Consider the following 23,822-nt stretch of genomic DNA (forward strand, 5'->3'; position numbering starts at 1 on the left):
TAATGTGACTATGTACCAGAACACTTAAAATGACATACGTGGTTTGCATGATGTTTCTTTTAGATGGTTTTGAAGTTTATATTCTACAAACTGTGGTGGGTAGTTTGATTGGCAGTCTAGATCCTAGTAAATCATAGGTGCTTTGGAGAAAAGAATTGTGTCATTCTTTGAGGAAGACACCTGTACCAGTCTGAGTCATTACTCTCATCAGGAAAGACTTGCTCCAATTACCGTTGCTAACAGGGTTTGTTTTAAGAGAGCCAGGGATACAAGGTGTCCTAGAATCTCTGTGGTCCTCAGTTCTTCCCAAATTGTGATGTTCTATAGGCACCATAGGTAAATGCACTGTGACTTATCCTTTTGAGTACACCCAGCACTCCTACCTCCAGAAAGGGTATGTATTTAGACTAGCTGTCTCCATTCAACGAGTTGGAGCCAAGCCCTTCAGAGGCTGTAGCCCGCCCCTCTCCCTCATGTCTGGCTGTCTTTAACCTGGCCACAAATTTATGGTTTATTCAGTGGGAGACAGGTAGTAGTGCTTGTTTTGTACTTTCCACATAGATTGAATTATAGAATTTTGACACAAAAATAACTGTGAAGACTTTGTTCAGAAGGAGCATGTGTCAATGGCAGGAATTTTTATTACGGGGCCTTCTTCTTTATATAAAATTCCACTCACCTTCTCTGTATCTACAGGGTAAATGTACCATCAGGGAGGATCACCTTCTCTGGTTGGTATGTGGTCAGCGTGTGGTGACTGACCTGGTGTGATTGAGGGTCACTTTCACTGGACAGAATGAGGTGAATATCATGGCATAATCAGAAAAAACCTCTGGTCACATATCGTGATTCACTTGAAGTGATTGGCAAGGACCACTGTGTTAGTTTGCTAGGGCTACCATAACACATACCACAGACTGAAAGTCTTTAACAACAGAAACTTATTTTCTCACAATTCTGGACGCTAAAAGTCCAAAGCAAGGTCTCACAGGTTGGTTTGTTATGAGGCGCCGCTCCTCGGCTTGCCCATGGCCGCCTTCTCACTGTATCTGCACATGGTTGTCCCTCAGTCTGCATTATCTGTGTTGCAATCTCTTCATTTTGGATAAAGTCCCACCGCTATAAACTTATTTTATCTTAATTATCTCTTTAAAGGCCCTATCTCCAAATACAATCACATTTTGAAGTATGTACTGGGTGTCAGGACTTCAACATATGAATTTGTTGGGGACACATTCTGCCCATTACAACCAGTATCCCTGGTCAGGATGTGACATTTAAGGATCAACTTAATGAACTGAGTGGTCAGAGGCAATAACCACAGTATGCACATTAGATCACATGGCATTTCCCACTCAAGAGAATGAGACCATGAACATGTACCTTTGATATGACTATGAGTGATTTTAGGTAAACGACATAGGATGTAGGGACGTGTTGAGTCCTGAATCTTACTACAAGGCCGTAGACGGTACAGTCTGCTCCTTAGCACCAGAATTTCCTGTCACTTGAATCACAGTGCCAGAACCCAAGCAAGTGTAGTCAAGTGTCCTTGGGATAGAGTGCTAAGTCCTAGCTGGCAAATCTGACCTCATGTACAAGGTTAACAATCTATTTAGGGGCATAAATAGATTGGAACAAATGTAAGCCCTGCACATATGAACATAGGGCAAAGAGGTGAACAGACTAGAAGTGGAAAGTAGAAAATGGCAAAGATTTCTGATTCTGGAGAGTGGAACCTTCTTAAAGTTGGAAGTTGATGAACAGGTGCTGGTCAGAAGGATGGTGAAAAGTTGGTGCTAAAGCAGAGGCAGGAAAAGGCAGGACATGGGAAGACCCCCTGGAAGGCTGACTGGTTACAGTGGCCACAAGAAGGGTTGGTTTAAAGCAGTGATGGAGAGATATGAAGTGATGTGAGACTGGGAAAATGATAGAAAGGAGGACCAGTTGTGAAGAGATTGCTAAGAGCTGGTGATTGCTGAAATGTTGGAATTGAGGAGGTCCATAGTTAAACCTCACACAAAACAAAAATCACTACTGCAGCATAGTCCTGTGATCCCTAAAGGCTACTATTTCCAAAAAGAAAAGATGGGAACAGTCTCATTGGTTTGTGGACTTTTAGATAATGGTAACTGAAAAATCCATTTCAGCATGTGGCTTTTTTTTGGGGGGGGGGGGGTCATACTAAGATTAAGCTTCTCTCACCACTCCAATAGTTAGCAACAAGAAACTAGATAGAAGGAAGCAATATCCTACAAGTGACAAGGCTTAGGAAACAGACACATTAAACTGGGATGAATCCTTTAAATGAGAACAAGCAGACTTCACTGAATGACTCTGAGGCATTTATCTTGGGGAAAACACAGTATGGAGGAGCAAATGGATGGTTTAATGAGAATTTGCTTGGCCTACTGGGAAAGAACAAGAAAAGCTCCCCTTTTGTTGAGTTCAAGTCTTTAGAAAGAGACTGATTCCCCTCCTGATGTATTTTCCCAACAGTCTTCTACAATTACTGTAAATACATTCTGCAACCAATTCTAGAATATATAGAACAAGACAAAAGCTCAGTCACGTCTTGCACAAAACTTTAAACCTTTCAATTTCTTCAAGGGATAACAGATCCTGGAGTCTTCTACTGTGGGCTTAGTCTTTCCCATTAGCATCCTATATGCAAAATCAGCAATTCATCCTATTGGGACTTTGCTTAAACTGCCTTCAGCCATGCCTCAGAAAGACTTAATTCGCTGAAACGACGTTGATGCTTGCCACGTTGCAGCAAACTGGGTTCTCCACTTGCAGGTGGGTTCTGGTCACAAGGAAGATGACTCGAAAAGGCAGAAAACAGGTCTCCGGTAGGAACAGAAGTTTGGGGATGAGTGGGAAGCAGCTAAGACTACTGTTGCTTCTTCTCTCCCGAGTCTGCAGAGAATCACATAGACTGACCACTCTGAAGTCGGGGAGTGGTGCAGCCAGAATTACAGCCCCGCACGCGGCCCTAGCAGCACACGCCCCACCCCGCCCTGGTAGCAATGACCTCAGCGCCCCACCTGAGCCGCAGCTGCGCCCAGCCACTGGCTCGCCCGGCGCGGGACACACCCTCCACCGCTGCGGCCCCGCCCCGCAGCACGCGCCGCCAGCCGGCACCCCGCCCTCCCGTCACGTGACCGCCCCGCCCTCCCCGCGCGCTCGGATTGGCCTCTGGACGGAGCGGGTGGACCTAGCATCCAGCCCTGCCCCGCAACGCGGCTGCAGTTTTCAAACCTCAACTGCAAGCTCCGGTCACCGTCTGCGCTGCCGTCGCCGGGAACCACCTCACAAGGGGCCGGGTCACAACTGTTGGCCGTTGTGCGGAAGACTAAAAAGTGGGTCCTGCCCCGATCGGAGCTACGCGGAGCCTCTGCCGGCTGGAGCTGAGGAACGCGTCCTCCGTGGCCACCGGCGTGGGGCGGGCCGGAGCCCCCTCGAGGGGCCGACTCCGGGAGAGCCTGCTGCGGCCCGAGCGGTCAGCGTCCTCCTCCTCGCGCGGCCGCGGTCCGGCTGGGATTGGCGGGTAGGCTTGGGCGGTGACTCCCTGCCCCCGATCCTGCCCCCCTTCACCTTCGGGACGGAGACCCCGAAGGGGGGAGGAGTCCCGAGGAGGTTCCCAGGCGGTGTGGGCGGGTCGGGGGTGCTCTCGGACCTCCGGGCCTGGGGACACGGAGTCGGACTCTGCCGCCTCTCCGGTGGCTCGACTGCCCCCGGCCGCCGGTCTCCGCGTCCCGCCGGGGGTCCTGCTTCCCTGGGTCCCTCGGGTTCGGCGCGGGGAGCGGACAGAAGTCCCCCCGCCAGCACCCTTCTCAGCCCCGGGAGCGCGTCTTGGCGAGTGTGTCTGCGTGTGCGCGCAGTCTCCCGGCCGGCCCGGGCTCTCCCCGGGTCACGCCCCGCGGGGGCCCCTTCGCGACCGGCTGTGCGCGTCCCTCCACGTCGTCTGGACGTGGTCCTTCACGTCCCTCCCGAGGTCACAGCTATAGTGCGGCCACGGGACGGGCTCACCTCTGGACTCGTGGACGCGTCCTGCTCACAGCTGCCTTTAGTTTAGAGAAAGTGTGTGCGTGTCTTGTGGGGCGTTTTGAGTTACTACTTATGAACAGTTTTTAAAGTCAGTGAATAGAAAAGACGAGTTGCAGTTGTTCCCGTGGTTTTCAGCGATCTGACTTTATCTTGACGCCATGTACACCGCTTAAGTGTACATGACCTGTGCTCAAACTGTAACCACATGATGGCTGCGATTTTGACATTTACCCAGTTCTTTGTTTTAGTGTAGGGAAAAGCTCTTCATTTGAATTCCCGCAGAGAGAGAAGTGGAGACGAAATTGAAAGAGACTTTCTGGCAGCTGGTTCTTTCTCTGTTTTGGGGGTTGAGTGTGGGAGGCGTTGTGAGGAAACTTAGTGTCACTCCGACATCAATACAAATGGAAATACAGAAAAAAAATACGTTTAAAAAATCCATCCACATGGTCAAATGTCAGTATTAGGTCACATTCACTGATTTCTTTGCCAACGTAGATGTTTATATCTGCGGTACCAGTTGATATGCTGAACCTGCAGTGATGTTTGATATGGGATGGCCCCTTTGAGTTCTCTAGTTTGTGGGACTGTGTGAACTGAGACAGCGTGGTGGACAGAGTTGTGGTGGACAAGTGATAGCATATGTAACCAGGAGCACAATTTTATTGAAGGAAAAGACGATAAACCTGCTTTCTAATTGGTACACCATTTTATTGTTTCATAGTGAGCTGTCCAAAAGTGAAATATACTTACACGACGATATATTTGAGTTTTCAGTAACTCCTAAAATGTTTGTTTTATAACTGTTACACCACGTAGACCTGTGTATTTTTGAAGAAGCGGGTCCATAGACGCAGTGCCCTAGTTTAAGACCCCGCTTCTTCCCCTTCATCCTCTGCTGAGCAGATGAAAAATTTAAAAATATATATGTTTAATAAAATGTTTTAATGGAGTTGTTATTAATAGTCGCTTTATTTTGGGGATACATATGTATTTCAGATAATTTTTTTAAGTTATGGATTTAAAATGGAAGTGAAATATGTTTACATGGCAGTATATTTGAGTTTTAAAAGTAAACCTTGTGTAATAATTTGAAGGCCTTTCTTTTTGTGTGCAGACAGTATATGGTTGCCATTTCTCTTGGACTCATTGAGTAGTGAATTGCAGTTTGGTTAAGATAGACTCAGTTTTAAAGAAAGTTAAGACTGGACTAATTTATCACTGTCAGCACATTGATAACAAGTCTGAAGAAGATACAGGCCTTTTATGGTTGTTTCTAATCAAACAATTTTATTTTTAAGCTTTCACTGACAATGTTGTACTACAAAGTAAACATTTAAACATATTTTAAAAGTTGTTTCAAAGCTGTTTGATAATTATAAGAGTTTCCTTATCAAAATTTTCCTGTTTTAATATTTGAATCCCAATTTAAAACCCAGGAATTAAGGAAATCCATTGCTGACACTTTCACTTAATCATATAACTGTCTTTAAATTGCACATATATTATATTGTAGAGCATATTTCCTGTATATAAAATTGGCAGCTAACAACAGTGCTTTTAGTTTTTCTGCTTTTAAAGGATTTTGATTGATCCTTTATTTTAAAAAATTTTTTTTGCATACTGCAGGCATTGATTATGTCAGAAACATTAAGTCATTAGTACTTCCTTTCTACTTGGGAAAACCTTAAATGCAGGGGTCCCCAAACTATGGCCCACAGGCCACATGCGGCCCCCTGAGGCCATTTATCCGGCCCCCGCCGCACTTCCCGAAGGGGCACCTCTTTCATTGGTGGTCAGTGAGAGGAGCATAGTTCCCATTGAAATACTGGTCAGTTTGTTGATTTAAATTTACTTGTTCTTTATTTTAAATATTGTATTTGTTCCCATTTCGTTTTTTACTTTAAAATATGTGCAGTGTGCGTAGGGATTTGTTCATAGTTTTTTTTTATAGTCCAGCCCTCCAACGGTCTGAGGGACAGTGAACTGGCCTCCTGTGTAAAAAGTTTGGGGACCCCTGCCTTAAATGTTTTAGTCGCTTTAGTTTTCGGCAATATTGACAAAATTCAATGTTTTAATTTTAAGAGGTTTATATTCTATGATAGACTACTGTATAATGAAAGCATATCTCTTTGAATATTTTAGTTAACAAATTTACTTATAAATTAAGTTGCAAACATTTTAATCTAAGTATACTGTGATAATGTAATTTTCAAGACATACTTTGTTAAAACTTTTTTATTTCGTCCTGGCCGGTTGGCTCAGCGGTAGAGCGTCGGCCTAGCGTGCGGAGGACCCGGGTTCGATTCCCGGCCAGGGCACACAGGAGAAGCGCCCATTTGCTTCTCTACCCCTCCGCCACGCTTTCCTCTCTGTCTCTCTCTTCCCCTCCCGCAGCCAAGGCTCCATTGGAGCAAAGATGGCCCGGGCGCTGGGGATGGCTCTGTGGCCTCTGCCTCAGGCGCTAGAGTGGCTCTGGTCGCAACATGGCGACGCCCAGGATGGGCAGAGCATCGCCCCCTGGTGGGCAGAGCGTTGCCCCTGGTGGGCGTGCCGGGTGGATCCCTGTCGGGCGCATGCGGGAGTCTGTCTGTCTCTCCCTGTTTCCAGCTTCAGAAAAATGAAAAAAAAAAAAAACAAAAACTTTTTTATTTCTTTCATTTGTTTTTCATTTTTTACCCCAGTACATTTAACCTTGAACTTCAACATCTCAGCTGGTCAATTTCTTTTAATATTATAAGCAACATATTTTGGTGCACCCCGGACTCTGCAATTTCTTCCCCAAAAGAGGGCGCAGTTATACTTTAAGCATTACCATTTTTTATACTAATAGTAAATAAAGCGGTAGTTTCATCTGTAATCCTCAAATGATCCCATGCCATTTGCATTGGAAAAATTACTGAATAAACAGTACTCTACTAATACTGTAAGTAAACAGTACTGTATTTTATAACAGAAACTTAATATTTCATCTGAATGACAAGCACTGTGTGTTTGTTGGCCCCATAGATTTCTGTTTGCAACACATTCTTTTACTGTTTCACAATTACAGGGTTTGGTTCTTCTTGCAAAGGTAGAAGAGAAGTCACCAGGCCTTACTGTCCTGGCACAGAATCAGGCATGAGGTTGTTACCTGGAATGTCAGCCTTGGTCAGGGTATGTGCTAGAGTAGACTGCTTGCACTAGAGTCAGTTAGCTGGCTGGCTATTGTGATTTTCAAAGAATAAATTCTTGAATTATTCTTTCTACGGAATTAGAAAGCAACAAAATATGTTAGTGGAATACATATAAGGAATACAGTCTCTTCCTTGAAATTGGAAATCATTGTTATTCCTATATCTATACCAATACATTTACCATATTTCCCCACGTATAAGACGCACCCTTTTTGAAAAATTTGGGATCTAAAAACTGAAGGTGTCTTATACAATCGTTGTAGTTTTTTTTTACTTGCATTTCCTACTTTTTCACTCGAATGAGGAGTTGTATGAAGTTTAGGATGAATAAGACTTGAGTTCAATAACTTTATGTAGTACATTTTTTTTTTCAGATTTCGGGCCCCAAATTAAAGTGTGTCTTATACATGGGGAGATATGGTACTGCTAATCAGTGACTAATTAAAAATGGATCTCTCTTCCACACTAGCAGAAAGTTCCTCCTTTATTTTATGGATGATAGCTAAACAAATCTCCAGTTCCTGTTTCCTAGGGAAAGCTGGTAGCTGTAAATACTGATGTGGAAAGGAATTGTTTCCTTGTATCTTGTGCCTCACTTTGCTTTCCATTGCCTTTTGAATTTATTTCAGGAAAATCTAGATTGATGAATTCTTGACAGGGAAGTATCTGAATTCCTGATTGAGATAGCTCTTAATATATTGAGTTTCTTAGCTGCAGTCGGTATTCACATAAAAACAGGTGACTAATCTGAAAACAAAATAAATAGTCTGTTGGTATTACATTACAATATTTGGTAAAATAATTTTATCCATATTTCCACACTTTTTGGCCATCCTGTTTAGAATTGAAATTCTCTAATAGCAATTTAAAATATATCTTATTTTATTTAGCCAGTTATTGAATTAAGCAGACTAGCTGCATTTGAAGCTTTAATACTATAATTTCAAGATAGATCTCAAGTTCTGTACAACCCTGGATGACATGAGATGTACCGAAAAATATGAGATATGAGTGTGTGCTATATATCATAATGCTTATAATTCAGTGAAAATTCCTACCGAGAGCCAGAGAGCATGTGGGAGTTTAGGCAGAAAAGTAAATGGTTGCTGCCCTTTAGACACTAAACATAATTGAAATCTAACATATTAGATATTGAAGTAAAGAGATATGTCAAGGATCCTATTTGAAATATAAAAGAGAGACATTTAACCCAACCGTGGGTTTTAAAAAAGTCAACGCTTCTGTTGGAGGGGCGGTATAGAGGATATCACATTCTATGTTGAAATATGAAGGATGCATATGAACAATTAGCCATTTAAGGAAAGGTAGAAAGGATATTTCAGACATGAACGTATAACAGAGATGTGGAGATAAAAATATGAGATATGAGTGTGGCAGGAAATGAAGCTGGTATGCACCAGGCCTCAGGGGCTTTTGCATGTCCTGCTATAAGGACTTAATAGCGTGTAAGTACTGGGAAGCTAATGAAGAGATCAAAGCAGATGACTTAATTTACCAGCTGTTTTCATTTATTGTATATGATATATTCTATAAATATTTTTGTTTGATAAGTTTGAAATGAATATCATGATGAATATTTAATTTAATTTAATTTTATTTTATTTATTTAGTATTTTTCCAAAGTTAGAAGCGGGGAGGCAGTCAGACAGACTCCCGCATGCGCCTGACCAGGATCCACCCCACATGCCCACCTGGGGCATTGCTCTGTTGCTGCCAGAGCCATTCTAGCACCTGAAGTGGAGGCCTTGGAGCCATCCTCAGCGCCCGGGCCAACTTTGCTTCAGTGGAGCCTTGGCTGCAGAAGGGGAATAGAGAGATAGGGGGAAGGGTGGAGAAACAGATGGGTGCTTCTCCTGTATTCCTGACTGGGAATTGAACCTGGGACTTCCACACGCCGGGCCGACACTCTACCACTGAGCCAACCGGCCAGGGCTTTATGATGAATATTTTTAAAATAGAGTTATTTAGAGATTTATAGAGATTGTCTTAATTTTGATCACATCACATTTGCTCTCTCCCTTCAAATAAGTTAAGGCCCAGATCATCGTCTAACATTTCCTTCTGTTCCTTCCTTCACTGATCCATATCTGAATTTTTACTTTAATTATTGTAATGGATGTTAATGAAAAAGAAAATCTTAGAAAATAAATTTGAGATACCATTTTTCCTAGTAATACGGTGTAATTGAAAGCTTAATTTTATCTTGCCTTCTATTACCCTTTTACTATTTCTGGTGCTTGATTGTGTCTATGATTGTGTGGTGTGTCTGCACACAGACACACACACATGCATACACACATAAATTTACTAAGTCTCATATTTTTATTAGCCTAATAAAGTGTTATAAAATTTATTTCAACTGGAGTGAGACATATTGGTGATTTAGAATCAGTTATAGGTCTGTGAATTGAGGTAGAAAACAAGAAAAGTTGTGGATTATTTGTTGGAGTTAAAGAGAATAAAAAGAGACAGAAAGCTTACTGATAACCTTCATGTACCCAAGGATTAAGTCTTATATGAAAGGCAACTGATGCTTGTGGCGGTTTTGGTGGGCAGAGGTGACATTCAGCTCAGCTATATGCAAAATTAGCTAAAGGAGAGGAAATGGAAAATATAGGCTGTGGCATCTGGTTCAAGTGCAGTGAGTAGAAGGAAATGCACTTAAGGGATGCTGTTGTGGATGGCTGAAGCAGTTTGTAGCCGTGGTACTATATATATATCAGCAATAAGCAGATCAGTTTAAGATTCAGTCTTCAAAACTACGCTCTCTTTTCTTTTTCTGAGACATGGCTTGTGTTCCAGCATACTCAGAGCCATAGTAAAATGTATCACAGTTCAAATAAGGATTTTTGTATTAACATGGATTTTTAAAATTGCTGATTGCCAAATGCTATTTTCAGCTACATATATAGTATAATCATACAAATACTGGAGGTATATTCATTCATTATGATGATCAACAGTACATGTGAGGGAAGGAAAATTTGTTAGGGTGAAAGCCAATGTCGTGTATTAGGAAATACTACTAAGTAGCTTGAGTAATAAAGCCTTATTTATGTTATCACTATCCATTTCATTCATTTAAAAAAAAGTTACTTTTCCTTCTAATAAAACTAAATAATAGGTATTTTAAAACTTAACTATTTAACAGTATGTTTGGATATCACATTCTGGGTTTATTCTGGAGGGGTCTCAGGATGAGTCTGGATATTTACAAGTGATAGTCATAATAAAGGCTATGTCTTAAGGTTACAAAGTGTTATTCATTATGTAGAATTATAATTATAACTATTTACAATTTCTTAAATTGGTTTTTCTATATAGTATTAAATAAGACATTAATTCTTGCTTAGTATTTGTTCTAAATGCTATATGGTTTCTACATAAGAACTGATGCAGTGTTTGGATAATGAACACCATCTGCTCTATATAAATGCAGAGAAAATGTTGAGGCCTTAAAAAACCCTGATTAGTTATCGCTCTTATTCTAGCCAAGTAAACCCTTAATGTATAAAGAGTTATGTTTTGCTGTTGCAAATGGGTTTCTGCATTTAGCATCCCATCATATATTTTCATCCATCTTCTCTACCCAGAGGTATTTACTAATTTTGACCTGTTTAATGTAAAGAATCTAAGCACAGGAAAGTATAAATACTGCCATAATGCCCATAATGCCACCATCAAAAGATAACCACTGTTAACATTTTGAATAGTTTTCCAGTCTTCTATTTGCTTTTATATTTTCCCACAAAATTATCATACTGTAAATAAAGTTTTATTTTCCTTTTTCACTTAATAATTTGAGTTAAAAGGATTCTTTGGAAGCACAATTTTTGAGTATATAATGCCCTATTATTTAGGTGTATTTAATTATTTCCATATTGTTGGACTTTGGGGTTCATTCATTTCACACGTTTTTTATTTTTTTCACTCTTACAAAGCTTCATTGAACATTAACTTTTGACTATATGTGTAAAATGTATCTTAGTTCTACTAGATACAGTTCTTATGAATAGATCACTTTGTAGCTGGTGTATTATTGCAGCATGAGATAGACAAAAGAAATTCTAGAATGTAGATGAGGTGAACATCTTAGACTCATTCTATCTAAAGATAGATAGAACACAGGAGCCTGTATCTATCTCTATGATTGAATTTGGTATGTTCTTGTTCTCATGTTTCCCAAGTCCTGATTGATGAACAGTATTGAGAATGTAACCCAATTTTTATCTGTGATACAGGTACATCTCTTTCTTCTGTATATATATGTATAACAAAATATGATTATAAGCATGCATATTCATAGAGTTTTATTTTTATTTTTTTAATCTCATGTTTCAATTAAAGTTTACATTCAGTAGTATTTTGTATTAGTTTCTGGTGTAGGGCATCGTGGATAGACAGTCATATACTTTACAAAGTGCTCCCCCGGTACTTCCAGTACGCACCTGGCACAGTGTGGTTATTACATTATTAACTATACTCCCTATGCTGTACTTTACATCCCATGACTATTTTGTAACTACCAATTTTTCCTTCTTCATCCTTTCCCCTCTTTCACCCATCCCCAACCCTCCTTCCCTCTTGCAGTCATCAGTTTTCTCCTATCTTTGAGTCTGTTTCAGTTTTGTTTGTTTTGTTCTTTAGAGTCCACATACACTTTAAATTTAGGAAAAAATTTATAAAAAAACAAAGATGAGCTAGAAAAAAATAGATTGAGTGTAGAATTTGTTAACTATATTTATTTATTTTGTGAGAAAGAGAGAGACAGAGACAGACAAAAATAGACAAGAAGGGATAAGCATCAGCTTCTAGTTGAGGCACTTTAGTTGTTCGTTGATTGCTTGTCCAAGTGCCTAGACCTGGGGATCTCCAGCTGCGCCAGCGATCCCTTGCTTAAGCTAGTGACCTTGGGCTTCAAGCCAGTGACTGTGGGGTCCTGTCTATGATCCCACACTCAAACCAGCGGCCTTGCACTCAAGCTGGTGAGCCCATGCTCAAGCCAGATGAGTATGCACTCAAGGCGGCAATCTCAGGGTTTTGAACCTGGGTCCTCAGTGTACTGGGTTGACATTCTATCCGCTGTGCCACTACCTGGTCAGGCTGTACTGGTTTTTCTTTTTCTTCTTTTTTTTTTTTTTTAGAGAGGAATATGTGACCAGTGGAACTCAGTGTCATCAGAATTAAGAAAGTATACAAATACTTCATTAAAACAATAAAAAAGATAGACTTTTAAGAGTTGAGTTTAAGCTAGCAGGGTGAGAGTTTTATATATGGAAACAGGATACAATGGTAAGAGACTGTATAGAGAGTGTCTTTAGACAGAATATTAACAATGGTATGTTTTGGACAATCATAATATAGTCTCATGACTAGCACTGTACCAATGTCATTGTACATGAGTTCATTGTATTTTAATTTTTAATCTTTAGAGCTCTGCAAGATAGATTCAGTTATCATTCATACTTTAGAGGCAGCAGAATTCAAGCATTCCTGACAAGTAGTCAGAAAAATACAAAGTAAATTACGAATTCCATTTCACCTTCATCACACTAGAATAGCCAAAATTAAAAGTCCAACTGGGGCAAACGTTGGCAAGGAAACAAGAAGCTCTCCCACCCAGTGGTGGTAGGAATGTAAACTGGGGATGAAAAGAAAGGACTGACTCCAACTGTGTCTATGATGTCTTAATCATTTTTAATTTAAACACAATATGACAAAGCAATAAGGTTGAAAAAGTAAGTGTTTGTTATGATATATATTTGAAATATTTCTTTCTTTTTTCTTTTTTTGACAGAGTCAGAGAGAGGGACAGATAGGAACAGACAGACAGGAAGGGAGAGAGATGAAAAGAATCAATTCTTTGCTGCGGCACCCCATTTGTTCAATGATTGCTTTCTCATATGTGCCTTGACCCAGGGTCTACAGGAGAGCAGGTGACCCCTTGCTCAAGCCAGCGACCATGGGTTCAAGCTAGTGACCATGGGGTCATGTCTATGATCCCACACTCAAACCAGCGACCCTGTGCTCAAGCTGGTGACCTCGGGGTTTTGAACCTGGGTCCTCTGTGTCCCAGTTTGACACTCTTCCCACTGTGTCACCGCCTGGTCAGGCTATTTCTTATTTTTAAAAGTAGCTGTTTTAAAGTATTAGTTTACTAGGCTGCCATAATAAAGTACTGTAGATTGGGTGATTTAAGTAACATAAATTTATTGTCTTAATTCTGGAGAGTAGAAGTTTTGAGATCAGTGTTGGCAGGGTCCGGGGTCTTCTGCAGCCTTTCTCTTTGGTTTGTAGGTGGCCTTTTCCCTCTGTCTTCACCTGTTCTTCCCTCTGTGTGTTTCTGTGTCCTAATCTCTTTTTATAAGGACACCAGACCTGTTGGGTTAGGGCCCACCCTAATGATCTTATTTTTAGCTTAATTACCTCTTTAAAGGCCCTATCACCAAATGTAGTCACTTTCTAAGGTATGAATGGTTAGGACTTCAATATATGAATTTTGAGAGGAGTGCAATCCATTCAGCCCATAACAGTAACAAAGCTAAATAATTTTGTTACTCTCAAATCTGGTTTGATGGGCAAATAAGGTTCCAACCCTGATGTGATTCTGTCCAAGTGTTATTTCAGAATGCTATGCTGCTACCTTTTAAGACTGCAAGAGATTCCCACTAGTTAGGGTTTTGTTTTCCCAAAGACCGAGAGAGAGAGAGAGAGAGAGAGAGAGAGAGAGAAAACAATTTTGACTTAAGAATAAAACCAAGAAAACAGAAGCCAAAAACACTGAGCTGAATCACACTACTTATTAGCTAAGTTGAATTTTGTTGGCATTTGGATTTAGGAAAGTAAAGAAACAGTACATGTCAGGTAGACAATTAGAGGAAAAATGTGGCAGAGAAAAAACAAAAGCCTAAGGGGTTATGATAAGAGGGGGCTAGAAGAATAATACTGGATCTTTTACTGGACAGGCATAGCAGAAAATGGGAAGTATCTTAAAATACATAGTTTGCTGTTATTATATGAATTCCATTAATATGAAATAGTAGTGTTTTTTTTTTTGTTTTGTTTTTTGTTTGTTTGTTTGTTTTTTGTATTTTTCTGAAGCTGGAAACGGGGAGAGACAGTCAGACAGACTCCCGCATGCGCCCGACTGGGATCCACCCGGCACGCCCACCAGGGGCGATGCTCTGCCCACCAGGGGGCGATGCTCTGCCCCTCCCAGGGGTCGCTCTGCCGGGACCAGAGCCACTCTAGCGCCTGGGGCAGAGGCCACAGAGTCATCCCCAGCGCCCGGGCCATCTTTGCTCCAATGGAGCCTTGGCTGCGGGAGGGGAAAAGAGAGACAGAGAGGAAGAAGCGGGGGTGGAGAAGCAAATGGGTGCTTCTCCTATGTGCCCTGGCCGGGAATCGAACCCGGGACCCCCGCACGCCAGGCCGACGCTCTACCGCTGAGCCAACCGGCCAGGGCCTGAAATAGTAGTTTTGATGTTAAAACTGAACACATGTAAATATCTCAAAGTTTGAGATAAATATGAGCTTCTGATATAGATCAGAACTCCAGAATAAGGCTTTCTGTATGGTCAGTCACTCATCCAACAGAATCACAGTGCTCTTCATACCCGGCAGGCTCCGTGCTTGGTTCTGTGCTTGGTTCTGCCAAAGGAGGGAACTCTGAAAGCCTGTGAGAGTTTTCTGAACTTAGTATTGAAATGACAGTCTGTGAAACAAATTCTATTTCTTGTAGTCATTCGGATGTCAATAATATAATTCATAAAAGGTGATTTCACTACAAATTTGTTTGGCCATGTGAAATTAATTTTAAAAGAATAATTATTACTTTGCTATGATAAATTATCTTGCTTTGTGACGATACCAATTTAAAGAGGTATTTAAAATGAAATGGAATGATTGCTTATATTACATTTTTATTATAGCTATTTTTAAAGTATTTTACAGGTTTTTTAACAGTAGTTTTATTTTGAATGAAATCAGTAACTTAGTGCCATAGAGGTGATAACCAGTTTATGTGTGTGGTAGAATGTGCTCTTTAAATATTCTTTTTTGTTGTATCTTATATTTGGAGCTGATAATGTAATGCACATCCTGTCTGAGGTAACATCTTTTTGTCTTAGTTACATTTAAGTGATGTGTTCTGTCTTCTGTTTTTTTTAAATAGGTAAAAGTAAGTGACTAAAGAAGTATATCTGGAAGTAATCTAACATGTCGAGGAGAAGATTCGATTGCCGAAGTATTTCAGGCTTGCTAACTACAGCTCCTCAAACTCCAATTAAAATGGAAAACTTTAATAATTTTTATACACTGACATCTAAAGAGCTAGGAAGGTAAGGACATTTTATGATGTATATGTTGTTTAAATTCACATTTTGGACTTACGTGTCTGTAATTATATAAACCAGGGGTCTCAAACTCAACTCAGCATGTGGGCCGCAGAGCAAGATCACAGCCGTTGGGCGGGCCGCACTAGGTCTACAAAAGGCAACTGTTACGCAACACTTTTCTCACTGCAGTTGAAAACAAAAAAAAATCAGTACAAAATTGTTTGGCGGGCCGCGAGTTTAAGACCCCTGATATAAACTCAGTCATTATTTAGCAATGTTTAGAAAAGTCACTTCTGCTGTTATTATATATACAAGGTCGTCTTAAATGACTAGAGCGTTAGTGAGTTTTTATGTTATATAATATATCTCACCTAACTTCAGAGCCCCTGATAGAAGGTCAGGGTTTTTATTTGAGGATAGTACTGGGAAGAGGCTGCTTAACATAGTGAACTGCCAACGAGCTGTGTGACCCCAATTAAATTACTATAACTCTTAGCACTGTAGTTTCCTCATCTGAGTAGGGGGGATGAAGGTAATTGTAATTATGTCTATCTTATATTAAATTAGTTAATATTTGTAGAGTTAATACTTAGTAGAGTGCTTTATAAAATTTGTTATATAAAAATTCCTAGGTTATTATGCTGGGTTAAAAAAATAAATGGTTAGATACTCTTCTTCTTTCCTAAATTAAAAATATTAACTCATAGGCCTGACCTGTGGTGGCGCAGTGGATAAAGCATTGACCTGGAAATGCTGAGGTTGCCGGTTCGAAACCCTGGGCTTGCCTGGTCAAGGCACATATGGGAGTTGATGCTTCCAGCTCCTCCCCACCTTCTCTCTGTCTCTTTCTCTTCCTTTCTCTCTCCTCTCTAAAAAAAAAAAAAAAAAATTAAAAAAAAAAATTAACTCATATTTGATAGTATAATTGTGTACTGTACAATTCTATACTATAGATAGAGCATACAGAGAATGTAATAATAATCTCTTTTGACTTAACCAAGGTGTAAATTCCTTAATGCAGAGGGGTGACCTGAGATTATAAGACCACTTAGCACTACCATTTTAATATGAATGGAACTTAGAAAAGATATGCAGTTATTTAAGTTATATACTCAGCATTTTTTGAGCTTTAAATTAAAGGCACTTAACAAAGGGTTAGAAAATGGTGATCAGTTTCTGTCTTCAGCTGATTTTAGTTCTAGAGGCAGGGTTTGGCTTACATTAAAATGGTTTCCTGAGTCGGTTTGCATTGATAAGTGTACAGTAAAATAGTATGATTGATTTTTATCTTTGAAAATCTCAATGTGAAAACAAAAATTGACTCTTGAAAAGTAATTATGTTATTGACATGTTAGACGCAATCTTTATTTTGTAAAATAAGGATGATATCTTACCTTATCAGACTAAGAACTAAATATGAAAGCACATTTCATAATTTCTGGCATATTCATTTAATTATATGTGCAAAATATTTGGATGCTTTAATGGTGTATTAAAGCTATATTTAAAAAACTTTTCAGGATGTTTTTTTAAAATTGTTTAGTTCTCAATCTAGAATTATTTCTCTTTGCATTGTAACAGGAAAGTGTAAGTAGATACCTATATCTCACATGGACTAGTCATAGAGTCTTTGCATTGGAAGGACTTCGGTGGTCAGTGGTCTTCTAATTTTTATGTAGTGCAGCAGTCTTTTCTACAATTTTTCTGACAAACTTTACCCAGCCTCAATTTGAATGCTACAGTGATGGGAATCTCACTACCTCAAGATGTGTTTGTTCCATTTTGTGGGCACTTCTTTGCACAGCAAGTTCTGTTTTAACATCTACCCAATAGACAACGGTTCTCCTTTTATAGCTGCATATTATTTTCATGTGAAAACCTTTCAGAGATTTGAATATGGCTAAACATAGCCGTTATGCTTACATGTTCTCTATGGCCTGGTTTCCAGATAGCTTTTCTTGATCCAGTCACCTGCTTCTGAACCACTTTGTATTTGTCATTGTCAGTTGTAAAATAAGGAGACTTAGAATGGACATAGTATTGTCAATATCCTACCATCTACGATAGAACAGAACTTTATTTGAGGTAGCCTAAGATTCCATTACGAGTTTTCTTTCTTTTTTTTTAATAGCTATGTCAAATATGTGTCCTATGACATCCTTTAGTGTATTGTAAAAACAGATTAAGCTGGAGTCAGTTGATTACTTTTACTCTGAATCTAAACTTGTCTAAAGTTATGTGATCTATTTAGTTGTGTGATTTCTTTTTCTTTAAAATGGGAGGGTAGACTAGATGTCTCCAATTTTCCCTCTGTTGCAAAAGTTTGGAAACTGCTTTGAGCAGGTAACTAAATATGCCTTGAAAAGAACACACAATAAAGGACATTCTTTTCTATTTTTCTAAGTTACTATTTTGATGAGTAAATATACATACATTTACTTATTTATTTAATTTGATAAAAATTTTTTAAATTTATTGACTTTAGAGAGCGAAGCAGAGAGAGAGAGAGAGAAACATCAATTTGCTGCACTTATTTATACATTCATTGATTGATTCTTGTATGTGTACTCATCGGAGATTGAACGCACAACTTGGTATATCGGGATGACACTAACCAGGGCAAATGTACATACATTTATTAAGTGAACTTTGCTTACAAACCAAGGGATATTATGAGAGCTATAAAGTCTATAAAATATTTTTTTCTTAGAGGGTTTTGGAGAAGTTAAATTTTGCAGAGAACAACATTAATAATTCTGAATTGTTCTACAAATGAGATGACTTCATAAAAATAAAAAAACTTGAATCAGGTATACTTTTCAACATTTTAGAGCAAAAACTCTGGATAGAATCTGATTAAAACAAATTCAGATTTCTAATATCTTATATTCTAATATTGTTATGAAAGAAGCCTAACATTTTTTTTAATTGATAGGGGCTAATGAGTCACATGGTCAATATTGACATATTTAATTAGTAAATCTTGATAAACTGGAAATCATGTTCTTTTATCTGTCAGAAACTTCCTTTAAGTTCTTTTAATATCATTACCAATTTTAATATTCTGTACTTTTGTGAAATGGAAATTAGGATCATGATCTAGTTTCTCCTGATGCTTGTACATTTTGAAGTATATAAACATATAATTCTAGAATGTGGTAAGCTGCAAAGTTAAATTTCTAAATCAATTCCTTTTTATTAATTTTAATATGTTAGTGTTTTAGAATTTGTCTTCAGCAAACTAAAATAACATATAAAAGCTAACAGTTCATTTTTGACTATTCTCAAAACTCTTTGTATTGTTCCTGTTTTTTTTAATATGTTGGGTAAGTTTTTTCTACCCTTCCCCCAACTGAGGCAAGGCTTCATAGACCTTCTGTGGTCAGAAGGGTGAGGCTGATGCAGAAGTAAACGTCAGCTTCCTCTGTGGCTTACCCTCCCCACTCCTTTCACATTTTATTGTCTATTCTAGATTGCAGAAGGATAACTACCAGACCTTTTCACTGGTGGGAAAGCTAGTCAGATTTGCCTTTTTTGGGTATGAATTATATGTATTTGTTAAGGGTTTTAAATTTACTTAAATGTTTCTGTTTAACTTGATATAGAAACATTATGTATTGAAATTTATTTTTGATACTTCTAAACCACAATTAGCATTTTAGAATAGAAATTAAATATTTATTTTTTTTCCTAAGTCATTTGATAATTATGGTAAGAATACTTACCTTATTTAATAGTATGTAAATGAATATATTTGTAAAATTTTATTGGAATCTCAAATAAGCTTTAAAAATACTATAAATGCTTTAAGTACAGGATTCAGAATAGCACAATATGTGGTATTATAGTTGGTGCTCAATGCTTCCATTCATTCAACAGGTATTTTAGTTTCTATTATATGTTAGTAAGTAAAGTGTAGGTTTTATAGTTATTGTGGTAATTAGGGCACTCGGAGTCTCTGCCTTTCTGGGCTTTTACTTAGTGGTAAACATTGACAAATAATTATCAATATTATTTGGTCACCATTACCTTGATTGATGGAACAAAACTTGTTTAAGAAAGCATTCTTAGAATACCTGAAACAATTAGATACAAAGTATTGTTATTTAATTTTGCTCTTTGTTTCTGAGAAGGTCCTGACTTGTAGATGCATTCATAAAATTACAGCTGGACTAAACTGCCACAGCTGTGGCCCTGAACTATGTGAACAATTTTCTTGGCGTTTTGTTTTTGTTTCCTAAGTTTTACAAAGTGGATTTCTTCATAAAACTTAAAATTTCCTTTCTGGTTTAGACAAATTTTTGTATCTAAATCTAAGAAAGAATTGGCAGAAGTGAATGAATTTGACTTCTTAAAAAAAAACTCTGTCTTAAAGAGAGGAATTGTTTTGTAGTGGTTAGAACAGAAAACTAGTAATTCACATTCCACAATTTAATTCTTGGCACTCTAATTCCATATATGACTTTTCATGAATTATTTATTCTTAATATGACTCATTTTATCCACCATAAAAGTCTATAAAACACGAGTGGTTTGAATAAAGTTAAGGGAATGATTAACTGTTTTGTGTGCTCATTGAAATGCATCAATTTATATTCCTTTTTCACAGTAAGAAAATATCTTACAGTTAAAATTAAACATCCTCAAATAATAAGTGAAAAGTTCTTTCAAAGAATCAGGTTTGTGCGTGCAGATTTATTGACTTAATGTGTACTTTGTTAAATGTAGAAAAGTCAAATTATAGCTTGGTCACTTTTTTTGACATTAGTAACTATAATTTTTCAGCTTGCTTTCCAGTATATATCATTGGCACTCATTTGGAGAACATTTGGGAAATAAAGAGCAGAAATCATTGTGATTCTGGTCCAGGATAACAATGAAGGAAAATACAATCAAGCAATATATTTGGTCCTTTAACCCCAATCCAAATATCAAGTGTATTAAAGTTTTCCTTATGAAGCACCTAATATGCTATGTTAGAAGTATATTGGGACGAGGAGTGGTTGAACAAAAGTTATATTCTGAAGACCTTTTATTTATACTTGATGTGTTAGTATTTAGAGCATAATTTGAGCATTACAGTAGAGGTTCTGAACTCAGGCTCAGAAAGTTTATGAATGGGTTTCAAAATCTGAAAACATTTTGGAATTCTATAAAAAGCTTTAGCCCTGGCTGGTTGGCTCAATGGTAGAACATCAGCCTGGCATGTGGGTGTCCTGGGTTCAATCCCTGCTCAGGGCACACAGGAGAAGTGCATATCTGCTTCTCCATCCCCCCAACATTTCTCTCTCTCTCTCTCTCTGTCTCTATCTGTCTCTTCCCCTCCTGCAGCCATGGCTCAATTGGAGCAAGTTGGCCCTAGGCCCGTGATGGTGAACCTTTTTATAAAAACCACCCACTTTTGCAGTGCTGATAACCTGGTCCCTCCCGCCCACTAGTGGGCGTTCCAGCTTTCCTGATGGGCTGTAGTTGACCAGCACTGCAAAAGTGGGCGGTTTTTATAAAAAGGTTCGCCATCACGGCCCTAGGCACTGAAGATGGCTCCATGACCTCCACCTCAGGCACTAAGAAGAGCTCGGTTGCTGAACAATGGAGCAATGCCCCAGATGGGCAGAGCATCACCCCCTAGTGTGCTTGCCAGGTGGATCCCGGTTGAGGTGCTTGTGGGAGTCTGTCTCTCTACCTCTCCTCTCAGTGAATTCAAAACAAAACCTTTCTGTTTGTACATTTTTCTGGGTACCAGTTAATAGCTTTTACTAGTATCTTAAAATAGTATTACTCAAAATAGCACTAGGTCTTTGGGAAGCTAGTTTGGAGAACTGTAGGCTGAGAATATACACTTATTTGCCTGTGTCTTTAAATTTTGGTTGAGCTGCTGAACACTTCATTGGAGAGAGCTAAACACATGCTTATTCCAGTCATGTAATGGGTGTGTTTGTACATAGGTGTTGATAACCATTTATTTCCTTAGTTGGTGGTGAAATGTCTTTAGGTACTCTCCATAAGGCATGTATACCTTTGATATCTGTTACAGGCTTCATAGACTACTAAGCAATAAATACTAAGACATTTACTGGTAATACAACTGACAAATTGTGATAGAAAGTTGCAGAGCTTGTTAAAAGTCGTGTTGAAAGGCAAATTGAATACTCTAATAAAATTAAATGTCAACTACTCATTTTTGTGTTCACCTTAATTTTTTGTATTTGAAGTAAAACTATTTTGATTAGAGAGTTAAAGCTATTTAAGGTTATGGTCTTTGGAAATAAACCAAGATACATATCCTCTTTGAGACCTGAAAAAACAAAATAAAATTTACTATATAGGATTGTGGTGATGCTTAAACACAGTAATTTCTATGAAAGGTATGGCATGGAGTTGGCATATAAATAAGGTCTTCCCCTACAATGATAATTATTATATCATATTAATAGTAAATAACAAAATATAATTCTGTGTTATCCTATTGTTACATTTGCCCTTTTCATTTTTATGTGCTAGCACTGTAAACTTTATAAAGCAGCAGTTAAGAGAAAAAAGATAAATTTAATGGCATGATTTTCTGAAAGAATTGAATTTAAATTGGAGGTATAACAGAATTTGTATTATACCAATATTGTTCTTTATGGGAAATTTTAAATTGATTGTTCTTCTTCTCCCCCTCTCCCCCAGAGGAAAATTTGCTGTGGTTAGACAATGTATATCAAAATCTACTGGCCAAGAATATGCTGCAAAATTTCTAAAAAAGAGAAGAAGAGGACAGGATTGTCGAGCAGAGATTCTACATGAGATTGCTGTCCTTGAATTAGCCAAGTCTTGTCCCCATGTGATTAATCTTCATGAAGTCTATGAAAATACAAGTGAAATCATTTTGGTATTGGAATAGTAAGTATGCACTTTAATAAATTTAAGTAATATAGTTATCTATTTAATTGGTGGGATAAGGTGACTTGAAGGTCAAGAACAAGAGTGAATAAAGTATGACAAGAACTTTTAAACAGTCTTATTGATAAACTGTTAGAGGAACATAGTTTATATTCAAATATTTTTACAAGGCTAAATATACAGCCCTACAGACATGAAAACTAATTAAATGGCACAAAATAAACAAAATACATCAAAATGTTTGGGGACTGTGGTGATATGAATATACTTTCATTGCTAACAGCACAGAAATTTAATGAAATTTTTTGGAAAATCTGACAAATAGAATTGAAATTGACCTATTTTGTCCATCTATTTGACAAACACATGTAGGGAGTAACCCAAGGAGAATAGAAAGATAAACTTGCATGAAGGTATGCCTGGCACATTGTTAAATGCATCTATTTAGTATATGTGATGTACAGAGAACACCATGTTAGAAATTATAGCAATAATAAATAAAATATATTTCTTCCCACAAGTCAGTGAAAAGTTGAAAACACCCACATATTTGTGGGGAAGAGCATGGTTAAGCTAACTGGCTTGCTAACCAACATCCTGCCCTGTTCCGCTGAAGGAGCACCTGCGCTGCGTGGCAGTCGGACACATTCATTACCACTGTGTAGAACATGTGTTTGAACTCCGCAACAATTCAGGAGATCAGCTAAATTTATGTTTAGGATGCTTTAGGTTCTGATAGTCTTTTATAATACAAATCTACTTTATAATAAACTAAAGATAATTATTTGTCTTCAAACTGCATAATATAATTCTTTATAATTCTTTGTAATTCTATTTAGTAGCTAATCTGTATCATTTTTTTTTTTTGAGTTTTAAAGTAGATTAACCTAATTTTAGTATTCAGTTATCTTAAGAATAAAGGGGTTTGCTTCTATATTTTTAAAAAAACAAATGTTTTTGTACCAGGAAAGTTGATTGCTTAGAATCAGCTTGTAAATGGAAATGATTATTTGCAAAATGTTAAACTGACAAGTTGTTTATTCATTTAAAAATGAATACTATGTACATTCCCAGAAAATTAATGTACTCAATAGGTATATTATAATACCTTCAAAATAAATTAGAATTGCAGAAGAGTCCAGGATACTACCAATATGATTTATTTTTCATGCATTTTGTGATTACATTTGTCAGATTCTTCAGCTGACTTATTTTACAAAATTATCTACTTGCATGACATCTACTTGTTTGACTCTGAAAAGTAGCTAACATTTTTCCAAAACAGTAATGGAATTCTAGGTTTGGAGGGTGAAAATGCATAGGAGCATTGTTTACTGTAATAAAACTCTCTTTTTTT

The 23,822-nt window shown here is 38.1% G+C and overlaps 1 protein-coding gene across 3 annotated transcripts in view; it reads left to right on the top strand.

Moving 5' to 3' along the window:
* Positions 1–3,236: 3,236 nt before the first annotated feature.
* The window catches only part of STK17B (serine/threonine kinase 17b), a 31,445-nt gene continuing 10,859 nt past the window's right edge, over positions 3,237–23,822 (top strand). Inside the window, exons 1-3 of one of the 3 annotated variants that reach the window (XM_066345210.1) lie at positions 3,237–3,502; positions 15,418–15,583; positions 22,253–22,465. In XM_066345210.1, coding sequence (XP_066201307.1) covers positions 15,462–15,583; positions 22,253–22,465 — 335 coding nt within the window. In that variant the 5' untranslated portion in view covers positions 3,237–3,502; positions 15,418–15,461. Of the gene's footprint in view, positions 3,551–15,417; positions 15,584–22,252; positions 22,466–23,822 lie in introns of all 3 variants that reach the window. The other 2 variants (XM_066345209.1, XM_066345211.1) reach the window with 2 other exon arrangements.

This window comes from Saccopteryx leptura, chromosome 7, assembly GCF_036850995.1.
Source record: "Saccopteryx leptura isolate mSacLep1 chromosome 7, mSacLep1_pri_phased_curated, whole genome shotgun sequence".
In the NCBI taxonomy this organism is placed as follows: domain Eukaryota; kingdom Metazoa; phylum Chordata; class Mammalia; order Chiroptera; family Emballonuridae; genus Saccopteryx; species Saccopteryx leptura.